Source organism: Sus scrofa, chromosome 16, assembly GCF_054392235.1.
Source record: "Sus scrofa isolate SSC_HxYL_T2T_F1_AM1 chromosome 16, Sscrofa_HxYL_maternal_Yorkshire_Landrace_v2.0, whole genome shotgun sequence".
In the NCBI taxonomy this organism is placed as follows: domain Eukaryota; kingdom Metazoa; phylum Chordata; class Mammalia; order Artiodactyla; family Suidae; genus Sus; species Sus scrofa.
The window spans coordinates 65,232,336-65,253,589 of record NC_139398.1 but is presented as its reverse complement, the minus strand read 5'-3'; the positions used below and the strand labels follow the sequence as shown (position 1 = coordinate 65,253,589).

General features: G+C 36.6%; 1 protein-coding gene across 5 annotated transcripts in view; it reads left to right on the top strand.

Moving 5' to 3' along the window:
- RANBP17 (RAN binding protein 17) overlaps window positions 1–21,254 on the top strand; it is a 324,083-nt gene that overhangs the window by 14,856 nt on the left and 287,973 nt on the right. For all 5 annotated transcript variants that reach the window (XM_085001775.1, XM_021076682.2, XM_021076681.2 and 2 more), the window contains 4 exons: window positions 7,188–7,354; window positions 10,718–10,783; window positions 18,869–18,973; window positions 20,579–20,744. In XM_085001775.1, coding sequence (XP_084857901.1) covers window positions 7,188–7,354; window positions 10,718–10,783; window positions 18,869–18,973; window positions 20,579–20,744 — 504 coding nt within the window. The remainder of the gene's footprint in view (window positions 1–7,187; window positions 7,355–10,717; window positions 10,784–18,868; window positions 18,974–20,578; window positions 20,745–21,254) is intronic.

Here is a 21,254-nt window from a genome sequence, read left to right as displayed (position 1 = left end):
GACTTTATTTTTTAGAGCACTTTTAGGCTCCCAGCAAAACTAAGCAAAAAGTAGCACATATATGGCTCCCCCATTATTAGCATCCTGCACTAGAATGGGTTTATGGGTTTATGTTACCACTCACTCTTGGTGTTGTTCATCTTGTGGGTTTGCACAAATGTATAAATGACACATATTCGCCATTATAGTATTACATGGAAGAGTTTCACTGCCCTAAAAAACTTCGATGTTCCAAATATTCATCCCGCCCTCCTCTCTAACCCATGACAACCACTAATCTTTTCACTGCTTTCTATAGTTTCACCTTTTGCAGAATGTCATATAGTTGAAATTGTGCAGTGTGTAGCTGTTTCAGATTGGCTTTCTTTACTTAGTAATATGCGTTTAAAGTTCTCCATGTCTTTTGATGGCTTGGTAGATCATTTCTTTTTAGTGCTGACTGGTAAGCCATTGTCCGGATGTACCACAGTTTATCTGTTCACCTATTAAAGTACTGCTTGGTTGCTTCCAAGTTTTGGCACGCATGAATAAAGCTGCTATAAAGCAGGGGTTTTGGTGGACATAAATTCTCACCTCATTTGGGTAAATACCAAAGATAGTGATTGTTCGATTGTATGGTAAGAGTATGTTTAAGTTTGTAAGAAATCAAACTGCCTTCCAGAGGGGCTGTACTAATTTCACGTTCCTGCCACCAATGAATGAAAGTTCATATCTTCCACATCCTTGGCAACATTTGGTGCTTTTGGTGTTTTGGATTTTGGCTGTCCTTACAAGTGTATAGTAGAATCTTGTTTTTAATATACAGTTTCCTGATGACAGGTGATGTCGAACATCTTTTCATGTGTTTTATTTGCCATCTGTATATTTTCCTGATGAGGGGTCTGTTTAGATCTTTTGCCTATTTTTAAATCAGGTGGTTTGTTTTCTTTTCTTGCTTTAACTCTTTGACATAAATTACAGCAATTGTTTGTTTTCTTATTGTTGTGGTTTAGAAGTTCTCTCTGTCTCTTTTTTTCTTTCTTTTTAGGGCCTCACCTCGGCATATGGAAGTTCTCAGGCCAGGGGTTGAATCAGACCTACTACTGCCAGATCCGACCTGCATCTTCAGACCACAGCACAGCTTGTATCAATACCAGATCCTTAACCCACTGAGCAAGGCCAGGGATGGAACCCATATCCTCATGGACACTAGTTGAGTTGTTCACCAGCTGAGCCACAGTGGGAACTCCTAGAAGTTCTTTGTGTGTTTTGGATAATGGTCCTTTATCAGATAGGTCTTTTGCAAAGAATTTTTTCTGTCTGTGGCTTGTCTTTTCATTGTCTTGACATTGTCTCTCAGGGGGCAGAAGCTTTTAATTTTAATGAAGTACACCTTATCAATTATTTCTTTCACGAATCAAGCCTTTGTTGTTTATAAAAAGTCATCACCAAACCAAGGTCTTCAAGATTTTATTCCTATGTTATCTTCTAGGAGTTTTTATAGTAATTACATTTTATATTTAAGCCTGTGACCCATCTTGAATTAATTTTTTTAAGGAGTATAATTTTTCCCTTTAGATTTTTTTTTTTTTTGCACATTGAGGTCCAGTTCTACCACCGTTTGTTGAAAAGATTATCTTTGCTCCATTTTAAAGATCATTTGACTGTATTTATGTGGGTCTGTTTCTGGGTTCTTTTTCTGTTTCATTGATCTATTTGCCTGTTTCACCAGTACCATGCAATCTTGATTACTGTAGCTTTATAAAAATAAGTGTTGGAGTTAGGTAGTGTCAGACCTCCAACTTTGTTCTCTTTTAGTACTGTGTTGACTACCCGGATCTTTTGTCTCTCTGTAGAGACTTTAGAATAAGTTTGTCAATGTCTACAAAATAAATTGCTAGGATTTTGATTGATTGGGATTGCATTGAAATATATAGATCAGTTTGGGAACTGACATCCTGACAACATTGAATCTTCCTGTCCATGAACATGGTATAGCTTTCCATTTATTTAGCTCTTTGATTTTATTTATCAGCTATAGTTTATTTGTAGTTCTTTATCAAATTGAGAAAGTTCCCTTCTGTTCCTGGTTTGCTGAGATTTTTTTAATCATTAATGGGTACTGGATTTTTTGAAATCTTTTTTCTGTATCTGTTATGATCATGTAATTTTTATTCTTTAGTCTGTTGATGTAATGGATTACATTAATTGATTTTCAAATGTTGAACCATGCTTGCATACCTGGGGTAAATGCTACTTAGGTGTGGTGTATAACTCTTTTTATACGTTGCTGGATATGCTTTGCTAATAGTCTGTTGAAAATTTTCATTTCCACATAGATGAGAAATACTGGCTCAGCTACAACTTTTCTTGTAATGTTTTTGTCTAGTTTTGGTAATAGGGTAATGTTGGTCTTACAGAATGAGTTAGGAGGAATTCCACCTGCTTCTTTTTTTCTGGAAGAGGTTGTAAAGAATTGGTATAATTTCTTTCTTAAATGTTTGGTAGAATTCATCAGTGAACCCCTCTGGGCCTTTTGCTTTCTGAAGGTTGTTAACTATAGACTCAATTTATTTAAAAGATGCAGGCCTATTCAGATTGTCTCTTTGATTTATATCTTTTAAATGGACACTTTTTTTCTTTTTAAAGGAATACTCACTAAAGGAAATTTGGAAAAAAGAGAAAAGTGGAAACCTACAACACATTTCTAACAAAAAAATGATGTGTTTGTTTCCTTTATGAGTTTCTTGAGTTTTACTACTCTGGCTTCTGCAAGTAGATTAGAATGTTATGACGTGTGACGTGTCAGTAGAATAATTGGCAGTCAGTTAAAATGGAAAATGTGAAGATTGCCTTAATATTCACACTCTCTTTTTACATCAGCTCCAAAATTCTCAGTCTTTCATGATATGGTGCCAGACTACCTACCTCATTACCTCTCACGTTAATTCTATGGCCTGTTCTCTGTGTCCAGCACACTACTTTCTACCTTAATTGCTATAATTAACAATGGCTTACTACTGCTCAGCAGTTAAATACCATTTCCTCAGCCTTACGGTCAAGTACTTTCATGAGCTTGTAATTGATGGATCGCCTTTGTAGCCTTATATTTTTATTGCTACAAGCATATTAGTTGCCAGAAGGTGTTTTTTTCATGTCATGTTATCTTTGCCTTAGTGCCTTTTCTTATATTGTTTCTCCAGCTTGGAATGTTATCTTTTTAATCTTCTGTGCAAATGAAAGTGTGGCTTAAGTGGAGCTCCCATCCTAGCACAGTGGAAACGAATCTGACTAGGAACCATGAGGTTGTGGGTTTGATCCCTAGCCTTGCTCAGTGGGTTAAGGATCTGGAGTTGCCGTGAACTGTGGTGTAGGTTGCAGATGCATTGCTGTGGCTGTGGTGTAGGCCAGCAGCAATAACTCCAATTAGACCTCTAGCCTGGGAACCTCCACATGCCACGGGTGTGGCCCTAAAAAGACAAGACACACACACACACACAAAAAGCATAGCTTAAGTTTAATTACCTATATAAATCAATTAATTCTCCTTCACCATCTCCCTCTTTTCTTCCCTTCTTCCCTCACCTCCCCCCCCACTCCCTCTTTTTTTCCTTCCTAACTTCCTTTTGATCAGCTTTATTGAGGTATAATTTACATTAAAGTTTCACTTTAGTGTATAAATTTTGATTTTTAGTAAATTTACAGAATTGTGTGAACAAGTCAGTGCTAGAACATTTCCATCCTCCCCCCCAGAACCCCATGCTCATGTACAGTTAGTCCTGCTCCCATACCACCAACTTCAAAGATGCCTTCTGCCTCTAGAGATTCACCTTTTGTGGATATTTCATGTAAATAAAATCATACCATATGTCATTTTTATGTATCTGGCTTCTTTCACTTAGCAAAGTGTTTTTGAGGTCGATCCATGTTGTAGCATGTGTCAATATTTTATTCTTTTTTATTGTAGAATAATATTGGCTGATATAGATGTATGACAGCTTGTTGTCCATTTACCACTTGATGGCCATATGGGTGGTTTTTGCTTTTTCACCACTGTGAATAATGCTGCCATGAACATTGACATACAAGTCTTTATGTGGACATGTATTTTTATTTCTCTTGAGTAGATACCTAGGAGTGGAAGGTCTGCGTCATAGGTAACCTTATGCTTAACTTTTACAGAAACTGCCGAACTGTGTTTCATAGTACGTGTACCATTTTGCATTCTTACCAGCAATGTGTGAAAGTTCTAGTTTCTCCACATCTTCCACCTCATAAGTCTTATCTTGATCTTCTTGTATAGTTTTTTTTTTTTTTTTCCCCATGTATTCTTTCTCTCCACACATTTCATAAGCTAGCCCTTTAGGCAAAGATTATAGATCAAATTTTTTGTCTTCACAGCATTTGGTGTTGTTTCCATCAAAACATTTGTAGCTAAATATTGAGGTATTTCCCTTCTCTTCATTTTTTTCCTAAATAACTGGCTAGCCTTTGGGACCAAAGTAGAGATTGAATTTTCCATCTTTCTTTTATATTCTTTTATGTATGTTTTCTGATAGACTTGTGATATATTTTTTGCTTGACTTCAGTTAGTCAAAAAGTATTTCATATTAACTTTCTTTTTTTTTTTTGTCTTTTTGCTATTTCTTTGGGCCACTCCCTCGGCATATGGAGGTTCCCAGGCTAGGGGTCCAATGGCCTACACCAGAGCCACAGCAATGCGGGATCCGAGCTGCATCTGCAACCTACACCACAGCCGGATTGTTAACCCACTGAGCAAGGGCAGGGACCGAACCCGCAACCTCATGGTTCCTAGTCGGATTCGTTAACCACTGCGCCACGACGGGAACTCCATATTAACTTTCTATAGTGCGGTAATACCTAAAGTATCAGTCTGATGATAGTAAACTCCAAAAGACTGTCTATAAGTTTGGACTCAGTAGAGTTTTGAGTTACTGATTATTACTGAAATATATGATTTCGCCCACATTTGAAAGCAACAGGCCAACAGAAACTTAAAATAAATCAAAACAACCTGAGTCAGTCCCAGCTTGCCCACTGTGACAAGTCATTTCACCTCTTTGACCTTCATATTTTTTGTCAGAGAAAGAGAATAATGGTAATAGTAATACAGTAGCAGTGTCTTCACGTTGCTGTGAGAGCTAAGGAAGGTTTTTTCCTAGGAAGCACTTTTATATTCTAATTTGTTTCATAAATGCTAAATATTGTTGTTATTGTCTTATAGGCATTTGACACTTTAAATAGCCTCTAGTGCATTGCTTTCCAACTTTCTATTAACTTTTGCCTGGGAATTTTTCCAGCTGTTTTATTTCATTCTCCCAGGTGTCTTTCTGAACATGCATTTTCTTGTTGGTGGGGCTTCTCCCTGTTATCTTGGCCTGGTGATGATGAGATTGCTGCTGTTTTACTTGTTACCATTGGCACTTGCTTACGGAGCTGAAACGCTATAATAGGTTATGTAATAAGCATAACGTGAGAATATTTTATGAGAAACACATTCAACTAAAATAATAGAAATACAGTCTATTAAAATTTTTTGCCTTCAGTAATAAACTTATTAGCTAATACCTTTGCTCAGGCAGTTTGGGAAGGTGTGCTTATTGGTACTTAGCTTAAATGTGAAATTTGGTTTGTCTCCCATTTGGTTGTTTTATTATTTTGAGATTACCCTCCTAGGGGTTACCACTACCCACATATGGATTCCTCATTTCCTTTCCGGGTTAAAAATTTTCAAGATATGAAACATAAAAATTCTGGAAGTAAATAAACCAGATTTTCTTTCATATTCAGAAGACAATGTCGTTTTCTTAAGTTTTGTTATTGAAATGAAAGATAGCAGGTAGTGAAGCTTAGGAGAACCATATTGCTATAAGCCATAGGAGGAACCTCTTACAGATTTATCTTAATGCTAGGAAAATCTGTGCTTTATCTTATTTTTTATTTGTATAGCTATGTAATTTTAATGTTAATAAAAATTGAGGTTGAAAGATACTAGTCATGAGAACTTTTCCTTTTTATGTCAAAGTTCTCACTACAGTTGTCAAAAACAGCTGTTACCAGTGCTTTTGGATTTTGGAGCTGTTTCCATTGAAGCTATTTTTAGTTAAATATTGAAGTATTTACTTTTTCTTCACTCTTTTTTCAAATGGTAGCCTGGCTTTTGGGGCCGGAATTAGAAGTGGAATCTTTTCCTTTTAAAATTTTTTCCGTATATTTTTCTGATAGACTTGGTGGCATATTTGTTACCTCAATTACTTCTCCATTAGGATGCTCATAGCTGAATTCACTACCCAGTTTTAATGATTTTGGTGTATTAACTTTGTTCCAGGCTTGCCCTTACTATTCATATTTTCTTTAACTTATATACTTATTTTATCATATTATACTATTTTATTTTTTTCTACAACTTAAAGAGGATAGTATGTAGTCAGTTTTGCTAACATGACATAGACATTCCTAAAAGTGACAGTGCCGTGCAGTATAATGCATTAAAACCATAGGGCTTATTAGAGAAATGGGATTATGGAAATAAAATTCAAACACTTTGTCAGTGACACATTAAAAATGAACTAATTAAGAAATCTAATAAAAGGTGTAGTAGAGTTTTATATATGTTAAATGGTTAAGAAACACTAAATAGTGGAATAAATGTGACATTTTATTTATCATGAAGAAGACCTGAAGTTTGTTTATGGGAGTGGGCTTCCAAAGGGTGGCAGTTTGTGAGTTATAATGAAATGATGGAAGGAAGGTGATATGAAATGGGATGGAAAATGATAACACCAGAAAGGATGAATGAGTCTGATAGCACACAAGATGAACTGAGACGGTTAGTAGATCTTTGCGGTGTATGCATTTTGAGTATGTTGCGGTGTATGCATTTTGAGTATGACTTGATTCATTTGGCTTGGTTGCAGTTTTCTGTATTCACCTAGTGTTTTTTCCTAAATGAAATTATGCAAAAACAAAAGTGATATTTGCATTATACTCAAATTATCCTTTAATATACCAGTTGAATTGAAACAAATTTACTTTTTCCAAATTAGACTCATGGGAGAACCGACTATATGAATAAGTACATATTTCAGAGAAGGGGATTAACTTTCTGTCAAAGAATGTGTCTTTACTACATGATTCACATTATGTTACTGCAAAGTCCAAATGATCACAGAATTTTTTTTTTACAGGAAACTACATTCTTAATTATGTGGCGTCACAACTCAAGCTGGCTCCCTTTGTCATCCAAGCTCTAATTCAAGTCATTGCTAAAATCACTAAATTGGGATGGTTTGAGGTTCAGAAAGATCAGTTTGTCTTCAGAGAAATTATTGCTGATGTGAAGAAGTTTCTTCAGGTAAGAAGGCATTACATTATAAAAACAAGTGATTGTGGAGTTCCCTTCATGGTGCAGTGGTTAACGAATCTGACTAGGAACCATGAGGCTGTGGGTTCGATCCCTGGCCTTGCTCAGTGGGTTAAGGATCCTGTGTTGCCGTGAGCTGTGGTGTAGGTTGCAGACACGGCTCGGATACCTTGTTGCTGTGGCTCTGGCATAGGCCGGTGACTACAGCTCCGATTTGACCCCTAGCCTGGGAACCTCCATATGCCTTGGGAGTGGCCCTAGAAAAGGCAAAAAGACAAAACAAAACAAAACAAAAAACAAGTAATTGTTATTTTTTTTTTTGGTTTAAAAAACTGCCTTCTTAAAGCTATATGGTTTGTTTTGTGATTAGCAGTACCATGTTAATTATTGTTTAGTATTTATTCTCTGGAGCCTGTATTTTTTATTGCCTGAAAAAGAGGATCTTGTCATAATATAACTTCCAAACCAGAAGAATGCAAGTTAGAATATTTTCTAATTTAAAAATACATGTTCAGTCATTTCTAACCATATGTGTCTGTAAGTGTACTGCATCTATGCAAAACATGTATATGATGTTTTTCATGTAGTATCAAATTTCATGCTCATTACATCTGTGTAAAGTGAATTACATTTTATAAGTGAGAATACTGAGGCTTAGAAAAGTTAGCTAATTTGTATAAGTTTGCATAGTGACATAGTAAAGTGTAGCGCTAGTACTTCAGCAGGCTTTCTAACTTGATATATATTTTAAAAGTTTTTGCTTTATACTAGTTTCTCAAGAATGTTTTTTACCTTAAGTGATTAAAGCTATAGCATATGCACATTTAACTTAAACAAATTCAGGTATTTGGACTGAAAAAAAAAAAGATAAAAGAAATAAAAGCAAGAGGACAATAATTTGAATTGTGCCAGTGATTCCACTTGCCATTCCACACAGTGTGTTATGTTCTGGGTTGTGATATGGGAAACCTAAATCTGCTCTTTTCTGTTCCTGTGAGCCTCTTAGCATGACCATCATGCCCTGCTTAATATGATTCAGATATTTAAAGATACACACTTCTTCATTACAAATGTTATAAGTACTTTAGCTTGTGCTCTGCTGAAGAAGCAGTGATCCGTTAGTGTTCTCAAGGAAAAACTGGCAGTTTGGGTTAATCGATAGATGGTTCAGTGTTGGTTTATTGGCAATTAAGGGCAATTTGGATTTTCTGAGATTTTATTACTTAGCTAGTGACTTTCAAGTTTAATCCATGTGTAAGATGTAATTCCATCATATAGAGTAATGCTAGAAAACTCAGAATATAGAATCCTAGACTATACTGCTTCTCTTTTATTCAGTTAAAATTTGGTTAACAGATACTTGGTCATCTAAAACATCACAGGAATAAGGGTATTTGTAGCTCTAAGGAGATGGGCTCTGGGGCAGAAGGATAGTTTATTCAGTAATGCGTTGAGTTTCTCATTTTATAGTTGTCCATATAATTTTGACTAACACAATAGCACCCCTCTCTTGTCATTTACTAAGATTGTACATAGCTCATCAAGAAGCATTAGTGTAGACAAGAATAGACTTCAGAGTTCTTTTAAAATCAAGGTTGAAAACAATGAAATCATTCTTGTTGGCTAACATTTCTCAAGCTCTTTTTCCGTGTCTGATAAGTTGAGCTTAAGTTGGGCTTTAGTGGCTTTTTGTCAGTTTTGGAAGCCCAGAATAAACAAAAAATGTTTTATCGTCAAATTTTATTACAGTATCACACAAAAGGTACTTGTTTTCTGGGCATACGACTTAACCTAACATTGAGTTTATGAGAAAGACAATAGACTTGGCATTTTACTACTCTAAAATAGCACCACATGGTTCCTTTGTGTATTAATAGCTTCTGTGATTTTTTTAGTAGAAATTATTTTAAGTTTGTCTAATTTTTAAAGGCCTGACATTTTGTATATCTTCTTTTTCTTCTTTTTTTCTGTTATTGTAACCTTATTGCTGCTACACCTCTAATGTTTATGTACCTCCTTTCTTTCTTTTTTTTTTTTTTTTTCTTTTTAGGGCCACACCCGTGGCATATGGAAGTTCCCTGGCTAGGAGTCAAATCAGAGCTGCAGCTGCCAGCCTATGCCACAGCCACAGGAACACCAGATCTGAGCCCCATCAGTGACCTATAACACTGCTCGCAGCAAGGCCAGCAATCAAACCCACATTCTCATAAATACTTGTCGGGTTCTTAATCTGCTGAATCACAACAGGAACGCCTGTGGACCTGCTTTCTATATACATACCCAGCAGATCCGCCTGTCATCCAGGGCAGTGCTATTCAAATTGCTGGGCCACATCAAGATAAGGAATTTATGTCACAATGTAAATCAACATGGTACTTGGCTTATCAAGGAAGAATTGCTGTGAAAAAAAGCCAGCTGATCTAAACAGTGTACTTACTGACTTATCTGTTTTATATTCTGGTACAAACTCTTGTATCTTGTCATGGACCAATACCAAACCATTCTTGGATAAGAACTGAGTTTGCAGACCACCAGCAGATTCACAGACCAACTGTTGGCCAGGAAACAAATGATACTTTAAGGAGCATTGGCCTGGTGCAAAGCAAAGATAGATGCCATAGTATAAAATCTGTAGTTGAGTTCATAGAGTTCAGATTTTCCTGAAGGTCCATAAAGATTAAAATGCAAAAATTATAGATGTTTCTCTTTTTTATTCTGAGATAATGTGTGTATAAAATCTGAATTTTGATTTGAAGGAAAATTCTGAGATTGAATTGGAAGCTAACTTAAAACATCCTACCATGTTAATAGTCATGCATTTCTCCACTGCATTGGGCAGTTCACAGGCCTTCATTATAGATAAATAATAACTGCATACACATGCACTGTTAAATAATATTAAAAGGGCCTAAATGATCTTATCTGAGGGATTTAAATTAGATCCTAAGCTATTAATTATTTATTAAATGCATCTATCTCAGCTTTAAGCAAATTCATAGAGCTAAAAATTATTTTTTGTTCATTCTTGTTTATGGTCTTATGAAAAGTATGCATTTTGAGGTTTAGTTCATTGTAAGTCATAGGTGCTTAAAATGTATGTATCATGCAGTTCTAAAGTAGGTGAGTTTCCCCCCCCCACTCAACTCTGTATACCTAAATTTATCCTTCAAAGAATGAGCTTGAAATTATTTTTATTTGTGGACTTTATAGTGATTTTTCTACATATTTTAATATGTCTCCTTTAAGAAAATAGGATGTTTCATTATTTAATTACTTGTAAATATTACCTGGTTTACACATTAAGAACCAATCACACGTCTCCGTTTAGGCTAAACTAGGTTATTTTCTCCGCAGGGTACTGTGGAACACTGCGTAATAGGAGTAATAATACTTTCAGAATTGACTCAGGAAATGAACCTGGTAAGCCTTTCTATCTAATGGTGACATGAAGTTTGCTAAGTAATGCTGTTTCTTGAATATAAAATCTTTGTGTGGCATAAAACTGAATAATCAAGTCTTTTGGGGCATCTGTTTTATTGGTGGAATAATTAAGAACACTCATTGTTATTGAACATAACAGCAACAGTATGAAGTACTACAAAGAACAGGAAATTAGACATGGACCTCACACTATGGCATTTGAGAACTGTCTTTTTATCCTCTGTACATATAGTAACATACTAACCATAAAGATAAATTATATGCAAAAGAGAAACCTTTATTTGCTTACAAATACAAGCTAAGTGGTTTGGTGAATTGATTCTCAATAATGGATAAACTGCAGGACTCATCAGAGAACAGGTATTTGGCACTTTGTCACTTGCTAGCATGTGTTTTCACTCTCTATACAAGGGAACTTTGCAGAAGCTCCCCCCAACAGTGCCTTTATGAGCTCAGTAGCCAAGCACATCCTTACCTGCTCCTGTTTACTTTTGTATTTAACATGGTTCTAAACACGCAGAAGCCGAAGTTGGGTTCTATATGGAATAATGTTATACTAAAGAAGAATGTAGTATTTGCACTTAAGAACTTCCATCATCCTCTTTTTTTAAATTGCAGTACAATTGGTATACAATATTATATTAATTTGAAGTGTATAACAGTGATTTGACATATATATGTATATATGAATTGATCACCATGTAAGTCTAATAACATCTGTTGCTATAGTAAGTTATTAAAGTATTACTGACTATATTCCTTATGCTGTATATTATATCCCCAAGACTTACTTATTGTATAACTGGAATTTTGTGCCTCTTAATCCTCTTCACCTATTTAATTCAAAGCTCCCCTTCCCCAGCAACCACCAATTTGTTCTCTGTATCTATGAGTCTTTATGTTTTGTTTTCTAGACTCCACATATAAGTGGAATCATATAGTATTTGTTTTTCTCTGTCTGACTTACTTCACTTAGCATACCTTCTAGGTCCATCCATGTCATCAGAGATAGCACGATTTCATTCTTTTTTATGGCTGAGTAATATTCCATTGTACACACAGACACATACATACACACACCCCACATACTCTTTATTCATTGATCTATTGTTGGACATTTAGATAACTTCCATATCTTGGCTATTGTAATTAATGCTGCAGTGAACATATGGATGCATATATCTTTTTGAATTACTATTTTGTTTTCTTTGGATAAATACCCAAAGTGGAATTGCTAGATCATATGGTAGTTCTATTTTTAATTCTTTGAGGACCCTCCATGCTGTTTTCCATAGTGGCTACACCAGTTTACATTTCCACAAATAGTGCACAAAGGTTCCCTTTGCTCCACATCCTGGATAATACTTGCTATTTGCTGTCTATTTGCTGTCTATTTAATAGTAGACATTCTGACAGATGTGAGGTGATATCTCATTGTGGTTTGGATTTGCATTTCCCTAGGGACTAGTGATAATGAACACCATTTCATATTTCTCTTGGCCATGTATATATTGTCCTTGGAAAAAATGTCTATGCAAGTCTTTCAGATTTTTTTTTTTTTTTTTTGATAATTGAGATTGGGAAAGTTTTCAGCTATTACATCTTCAAATGCTTTCTGTGCTCCTTTCTCTTCTCCTTCTAGGACCCCTATAGTGTGAGTGTTAGTATGCTTAGAGGTTAGTTGTCTTAGAGGTCCCTTAAACTATCCTCGTTTTTAAAAATTCTCTTTTCTTTTTGCTGTTCCAATTGGGTTATTTCCACTACCCTATTCCAGATCCCTGATCAGTTCTTTTTTTGCTTCCTCTAATCTGCAATTGATTCTCTCTAGTGTATTTTTCTTTTTTTGTTGTTGTTGTTGTTATTGTTGCTATTTCTTGGGCCGCTCCTGCGGCATATGGAGGTTCCCAGGCTAGGGGTTGAATCGGAGCTGTAGCCACCGGCCTACGCCAGAGCCACAGCAACGCGGGATCCGAGCCGGGATCCGAGCCGCGTCTGCAACCTACACCACAGCTCACGGCAACGCCGGATCGTTAACCCACTGAGCAAGGGCAGGGACCGAAACCGCAACCTCATGGTTCCTAGTCGGATTCGTTAACCACTGCGCCACGACGGGAACTCCTCTAGTGTATTTTTCATTTCAGTTATTGTATTCTTCAGTTTTCCCAGGTTCTTTTTTATATTTTCTATTTTATTGTTGAAATTCTTACTGAGTTCATCTGTTTGTCTCTTGGTTTTTGTGAACATCTTTGTGACTATTACTTTCACCTCTTAATCTGGCAAGTTCCTTGTCTCTATTTCGTTTAGTTCCTTTCATGGATTTTTTTCTGGTTCTTTCATTTGGAAGGTATTCCTTTGTCTCCTCATTGTGCCTAACTCTCTGTGTTTGTTTTTTTGTGATAGGTTTATCCACCATATCCCTGGTCTTGAAACAGTGGCCTTATATAAAAAATGTCCTGGGGGCCCAGTGGCACAATCTCTCTGGTTACCAGAGTCAGGTGCTCCAGTGTTCCATCTCCCCGTGGGTTGTGTGTGCGCTTCTATTGTGGTTGGGCCAAGGTTGCTTTGGGCATGCTGGTTTTCGGGCCTGGCCCTGGCTGAAAGGTCTGGCTCTGAGTGCTGTGGGTGTGCTGATGTGCAGTGCTGGTCCTTGGTGCAGTGGTTTTGTGATGCCTATTGTGGGTGTGCTGCTGTGTGGGTCTGACTTTTTGGAGGGGGATCTGCTTTTGGGGGATGCCAGTGCCAGCTGAGATTGTCTGCCTGATGGGATGAGAGTTGTTTTGGAAAAGTTGGCCAGGACAGACAAATTGGGCAGGATGGACCCTTGGGGGAATGCCAGGGAAGGGTGCAGGTGTTAGGTTGATTGAGACTGACAGAAATGGTGCCCACTAGCCCTGGATCATTCAAGTGCAAGGGGAGTTTAAAAAAAACCAGATGCCCACCAGCATTCTGTCCCTGAATAATGTTCTATCAGATTCCTGTTTCATTGGCGCCCAACTTTTAGAGTCAGTGAATGTCCTTCTTGTATGATGTAGATACTTTTCAAGCTGTTGCCTCTGTGTTAGGACTTGGAGAGGGTGAGCAGAGTCTCAGGTACCCACAGGCCCCTGGCACTCCTGGACATAAGGCCAGATAGTTTTGAAAGCCAGACGTTATGGGGGCATGTCTCCCCAGTGCAGGTCCCCCATTTGGGGAGCCTGACCTGGGACTTGGACCTCTCACTCCTGCCAGAGGGGTGGGGGATCCTCTGTGGTTGTGATATCCCTACTGATTGTGGGTCACTGCACCAGGGTTATGGATTCTGCCTAGACCACTTCTATGCCCCCTTCTCCCATCTTGATGTGGCCTTTTCTTTATATCCCTACTTGTAGAAAATCTGTCCCACTAGCTTTGGATTATTCTCAGAGATAGTTATTTTCTGTGTAGTTGTGCTTTTGGTGTGTCCATGGGAGGTGGCAAGCTCAGGATCTTCCTATTCTGCCCTCTTGATCTGGACTTCCTTACTAGACTTCTCATCATCTTGAAATGTCTGTGTTAGTGTGTGTGTATAAATATACGCATACATATATGTATACATATACACACATGTACATACATACATAAGTATATGTAAGAACTTACATACCCAGGACCACTTGCCAGCTCCCTTTGGAGTGACAGTGCATGTGAAAAAAAAAATCACCCCCAATAACTCTTTCCTATGTTCAATCAGACATTAGAAAATATTTCTAGATTTATTGGAAAGAGTTCATAAATTTAAAGTTATCTCTTAATTTACCATACCTGTCACCTCCCCAACTCCTCCACCCCAGAACATTTAAATGGATTTCTTGCCTTATGGATGTATGTCTGTGTGTGTGTGTGTGTGTGTGTGTGTGTATCTAGCTGTCTATCTTTAGGACTAGTAATAGTAATTGGAACAGAGTTACTGCGTTGAAAGGGATATTATGACAAGGACTTTGGCTAATCTTATTAGACTCTAAATATGTCTAAAGAACTATAGTTTTCTTTTTCTTTTCTTTTTTTTTTTTTTTTTTTTTGTCTTTTTTAGCTATTTCTTGGGCCGCTCCCGTGGCATATGGAGGTTCCCAGGCTAGGGGTCGAATCGGAGCTGTAGCTGCCAGTCTACACCAGAGCCACAGCAACGCGGGATCTGAGCCGCGTCTGCGACCTACACCACAGCTCACGGCAACGCTGGATCGTCAACCCACTGAGCAAGGGCAGGGATCGAACCCGCAACCTCATGGTTCCTAGTCGGATTCGTCAACCACTGCGCCACGACAGGAACTCCTATAGTTTTCTTTTTAAAAATATATTTTAGGAGTTCCCGTCGTGGCGCAGTGGTTAACAAATCTGACTAGGAACCATGAGGTTGCGGGTTCGATCCCTGCCCTTGCTCAGTGGGTTGATGATCCAGCGTTGCCGTGAGCTGTGGTGTAGGTTGCAGACGCGGCTCAGATCCTGCGTTGCTGTGCCTCTGGCGTAGGCCGGCGGCTACAGCTCCGATTCAACCCCTAGCCTGGGAACCTCCATATGCCGCGGGAGCGGCCCAAGAAATAGCAACAACAACAACAACAACAACAACAACAAAAGACAAAAAGACAAAAAAAAAATAAATAAATAAAATGAAAATATATTTTAAAATAATTTTAGAATGAATATTTCATCTCATAAGAATGAATAGCACAACAACCCCATATACCAGTTATCCAACTTATGCAACTACAACTTTTGCTAATTTTAACACTAGCATTTCTTCTTCATTTTCTACTTCATAGCACAACAGGATAAAGACTGCCCTGGCAGTGAGGGTTTGCTGTGTTTAAACTGTTCCTAAGACAAGACTGCGTAATAAGGAGTTTTAATAAAAAGTGTGATTTTATTACAGAGGAACTAATTTTTTAATTAGCCGTCATAAACTTGCAAAAAATTTGTGAATATAATACAAAGTATTTTTCTCAACCATGTAATAGTAAATTGCTAGCATGATCCCAGAATACTTCAGTATATTTCCTACATTTAAGGACATTCTCCTGCATAACTGCAGTACAATCATTAAAGTCAGGTTAACATGACTAGCTAATATGATTAACACCTATAAACAGTGATATATTACTGTTATCCTCATACTCCATTTGAGTTTCACCCAGAAACTTGAACTGGTTGCCCCAGGAAGGAACCGGTTTAGAATTATGCATCTCATTTATTTGACATTTTATTAGTCTCCATCCATCTGGAAAAATTCTTCCATCTTTCTTTCACTTTGTTGACCTTGACACTGGCGAAGATTACAGGCCAGTTGTTTTGTGAAATGTACCTCAATTTGGGATTGTCTGATGTTTCTTCATTATTAGATTCAGATTATGCATACTTGTTAGGAATATCGCAGAAACGATACCATGGGCTTCTCATTGCCTCCTCTCAGGAAGCACGTGATTTGATTTGTTCCATTACTAACGATGTTCACTTGGGTCACTCGACTAAGATGGTCTCCACCACGCTTCTCCAATTGTAGATATAGTCCTTTGCCCCTTTGTAAATAATAAAAATTTTGTGAGAAGGTACTTTAAGACTCCGAAAATACTGTGTTCCTCATCCAACTCTCAATTTATTAATTTATTATTTTTTTATCAGTATACATTCCTGGTTTCCTACTTTATCCGATAGGTTATAGTTTGTTACTGACATTCTATTTTGATGCCCAGATTGGGCATTAGGAGCCCGTTCAAGCTAGCATCTCTGTTCACTTCACATTTACTCACCATTCTGTGAACGTTTTCCTACTTCCTATCACAAGATATTCCAGGCTTACCTTGTGTAGAGCCAGGTACCTTTTGAAAAAAGCCTCAAGATCTGAAGTGTGATTGCGGCTTTGTAAAAAATACATGGTTTCTATGGAGACGTTTTACTCAGCCTGATTTTATAGCATTAATAATTTCAGCTTGCTTTTCTTCCTTCCTCTTTTTTTTTTTTTTGTCTTTTTGGGGCCACCCCTATGGCATACGAAAGTTCCAAGGCTAGGGGTTGAATTGGACCTGCAGCTGCCAGCCTATACCACAGCCACAGCAATTGCCAGATCTGAGCCACGTCTGTGACGTACACCATAGCTCAAGGCAATGCTGGACCCTTAACCCACTGAGCAGGGCCAGGGATCAAACCCACGACCTCATGGATACGGCTTGGGTTCATTACCACTGAGCCACGACAGGAACTCCAGCTAGCATTTCTGAAGTACTTCTGAACCAGGCAGTAAGGAGATCTACAATGCATAATGAAAATCAAATATAATTGTCATATGAGCCATGTAAACTCCTATATGGTCAATAACAGAATGTATCTTTTAAGAAAAAGATATAAATTTGAGGTTTCCTAAAAGTTGAGAATTATGTATTATCCTGCTTGTGTAAAAGTTAAGTCTACTGTTTGTGGAGTATATTCAATATACTCCATATATTATCTATTCAGTATATAATTATTAAGATGTAAAATATTCTTTGCCTTCATAGTAGAGGCATTTTCTATTGTTATGCAGTAGAAGATGGATGCACAATCCCTTTTCTCAAAATATTGGATATCTGAATGAAAAATCCAAGTGAAATACGCTTGTATGCCTTGAAGATAACTCTGAAATAAGATCTGGGTTTATGCTTTAGTCCTGTTGCCTTTTACTTTATACAAACTTCTTAATGTCTTTAAATTTACATATGACTATCTGTAAAGTGAGAATGACACTTTCCATGGGTCTTATTAAGATTAGATAAATTACTAGCACAGGTCCCAGCAGTCTTCTCTATATGGTATGCCTATAAACTTTCATTTTCTCATATGTGAAAAGAATAATATATATCTCACAGGTTAGTTTTGAGGATTTAGTGAAATATGTGAAGAGTACATAAATTGAGATTGTAGTGATGTATGCCACTATTAATTTTTATTAAGGAGAAAATCTTTTTTATATATTGAGGGAACTGAAGACACAGACCTGTTGAAGCAGAAAGAGATGGAAGTTTGATTTAAAATAAGGAAGGAATGCTAGAAATGCTAATTTGGATATTACATATTGGATAGAGATTCCAGTAACTGCTTTCTGTAATCACTTTGGACTTCAGTTATGTTTTCATGTTTTTATTTAAGTAAATGTGGCATTTAGGTGTAGTCTCAATTCTATGATGGAGTTTAGGAAGTGTCAGGTAATGAGTTTTGAGCTCACTACTTTTTTCAGATCTATAAACATCAGCAAGGAAAATGGTTTATTTTCATCTTCCAGATAGCAAAAGGAATGCTATAGCACCTGAGGCCTGCAGTATTAATAAATGTTTAGGTATCAGATTTCAGCTTTGTTTGCTATTTCCTAATGATAAATGGAAATATTAGTGACATTAGGTAATTAATATAGTTTCTGCTATATTATATTTTGGATTAAAGGCTCAAGAGCTAGTCTTAGTAAACTTATTCTTAAAAATTATTATTAAATAATAAAATATTCAGAGGGAATATACTGTTGCTTATGTAATAAATCAGATTGCTGATTATAATTTCTGCCTTTTTACAATATTAAAATATATGAATCAATGACATATATACAAATATCACTTTTATATAGCAGAAAGTTTCTGTCATGGATTCAGTTTGCTGAATTTAAAGATTATCATGGAGATTTTTCATTTTATAGGTAGAGTCTGAGGAACAAAGAAGTTATTACTTGCCTGATGTGAAATATGATGCATGGCTCTGGAGTTGATAGTATCTATATATTATTTTTTAATCTGGGTTAATGTTGCCTCTGAATGTGTGATCGATTCTGGTTTTTAATTTGGGGATCAGTATGGTTTGTAGCAAGAGCACTGAATTAAAGCAGTCCAGAAACTTGGCTTCTCATCATGACTCTGCCGTTATTAGCTCGTTGAATAACCTGAAATCACTCATCCTAGCAGATTTTTTAAACTCCTTTAGCTCTATACTTTATGATTCTTTAATCATTATTTTCATTCTTTTTCTCACATAGTAAAATTTTGCTTTGCTGTTTGATAAGTCTGGTTAAATAAATTCATCTTGATCTTTTTTTAGGTTGATTATTCTAGACCTTCTGCAAAACACAGGAAAATAGCTACCTCATTTCGTGACACTTCTCTTAAAGACATTTTAGTGCTAGCATGCTCTCTTCTAAAAGAGGTAAGTTATCCTAGTTAGTGTCTAGGAAATTTGAAGTTTCATGGAATTTCAGATGAATCACCCTGCTCCCCATTCTGCCTTTTTGAAGTTATTGTGGACAATTTTAATTTAAGTACAGTAGGTTAGCACAAATCTTGTCCAAAAAATTCACTTTCTTTTAATAAAGATATAGTAAAGTAAAATCCAAAAGGAATTTAGTAACTTGTCTTTAGTTTCATTGTCTTCCTACTGTAGACCATTTGCAGAAGTTATTTGAGATTTGTTTTCTTTATTGCCCTGCTTATATTTTAATGGGGTGCAGATGAGCAATGAAATGAGGCAAGTTTTCCTAGTTCATTGTTTATCAATATTTATTCATATTTGAGCCAAGATAGTTAATTTTAATAATTTCCCTTTAGTTCCCAGGGCCCTGTTGAACATTAGGGATAGTATGATTCATAATTTTATTGTGTTCTCTCATAAAATAGGGGTTCCATCTTTCTGCTCAAGCTTGTTCACTGATGTAGTACAGCATTTCCCAAAGAACGTTCCACTAATCACTAGTTTCCATTTATTTCAGGTCCGTGGTATAGTAATATGGTAACTGACACCGTAAGACCAGAATGAAAGTTCCTCTATTATTTAAAATTTTTTCTTTTAGTATGGAAGATTTTAACATATACACAAGAAGATGGAATGTATAATGAATTCCCTTGGGTCTATTTAAGCATTAACAACTCAGTCTTGTTTCATCTCTGTCCTTGAGCCACTTTCTTTCTGTGTTATTCTTGAAATAGAACCCCAAACTTCAGGGAGTTCCCATTGTGGCTCAGCGGTAATGAACCCAACTAGTATCCATGAGGATGTAGGTTCAATCCCTGGTCTTGCTAAGTGGTTCAAGGATCTGGCATTGCTGAGAGCTATGGGGTAGGTCGCAGATGCAGCTCGCATCCCGTGTTGCTGTGGCTGTGGTGTAGACCTGCAGCTAGAGCTCTGATTTGACTCCTAGCCTGGGAACCTCCATATACTGTGGGTGCCGCCCTAAAAAGACAAAAAAAAAAAAGAACCCCAAACCTCATATCATTTCTGCCACAAATATTTCACAGTGTATCTCTGGAGAAGTAATCTATGCTCTTAAGTCAGAATGAACATTTTGAGGGGGTTGGGATTGTTCTCCAGAAGGTTATGAGTGTCCTCCCATGTTTACAAAGTTCTCAGAACTTTGTTTATGCATGGAGTGCCCCCACTTTTCCTTTATATTTTCAGCTTGTTCCAGTTGCTCCTTTGAGCTAATGAGTCAGTCCTATACATTTATACATTTGTGCTGTGTAAAGTATTTGTCCTAAAATTACTTCTTACAATTTTAGAAGGTAACCTACAGTTTGCAGTTAAATGTGAAGGTTTATATTCCCATATAATAAGGTTAAATTTAAAAATAGTCTTTTATTGTAGATTTTTGTTGATAGCAATATTAGTTTTTTCTAATACATATGACAACAATTTTTTGTGACATCTTTTTTTAAACTAATTTTAATTTGGCACTGAAGAAATATTTAAATTAGTTGAGTAAAAATGTTTTAATTGACATATTTCATAACGTTTTGTTTGACTTTGAACATTTTTCAGGTATTGGCCAAGCCTTTAAATCTTCAAGATCAAGGTCAACAAAATCTAGTAATGCAAGTCTTAAAACTGGTCCTCAACTGCCTTAACTTTGACTTCATTGGCAGTTCAGCAGATGAATCTGCAGATGATCTTTGCACAGTACAGATTCCAACAACTTGGAGAACAAGTAAGAAAAAAGCTTAGTGTAAGGGATTGTCAACATGAAAGACACAGAATTAAGCAATATAGTTGCTATATGTTTAATTATCTCTGTTTTTTACTTGACAATTGAATAGTTCAATTGTAATACCCAATGTTGAAATCTGTTTTCCCAAAATTCATACCATAGTAACTTCTGTATTTTGATTTTGGAAAAAAGAGAAGACAGCTCCAGAGTTGGAGGAAAATAAGTTTAGAGGGAGAAAATGAGTTCTGTTTTGAAAATTCCAGATAAACAGAGTGGGAGACGATTTAACACTTGGCAGGAGATAGCAACATATTTTTTAAAATTTATAAAGAGAATGAAGTAGAATAGCTCACTTAGCAGAGCAGATTGCAGCTTACCTTCTTACAGAGAAGGATGCCAAAAAAAGCAGACTCATTTTTTCTCACACATCCCAGAAAGATGATGGCAGAGGGTTTTCCTGAAGTTGGAGGTGGGGAATGAGGCTGAAAGGGCTTGGTGAAAAGTCTGTGT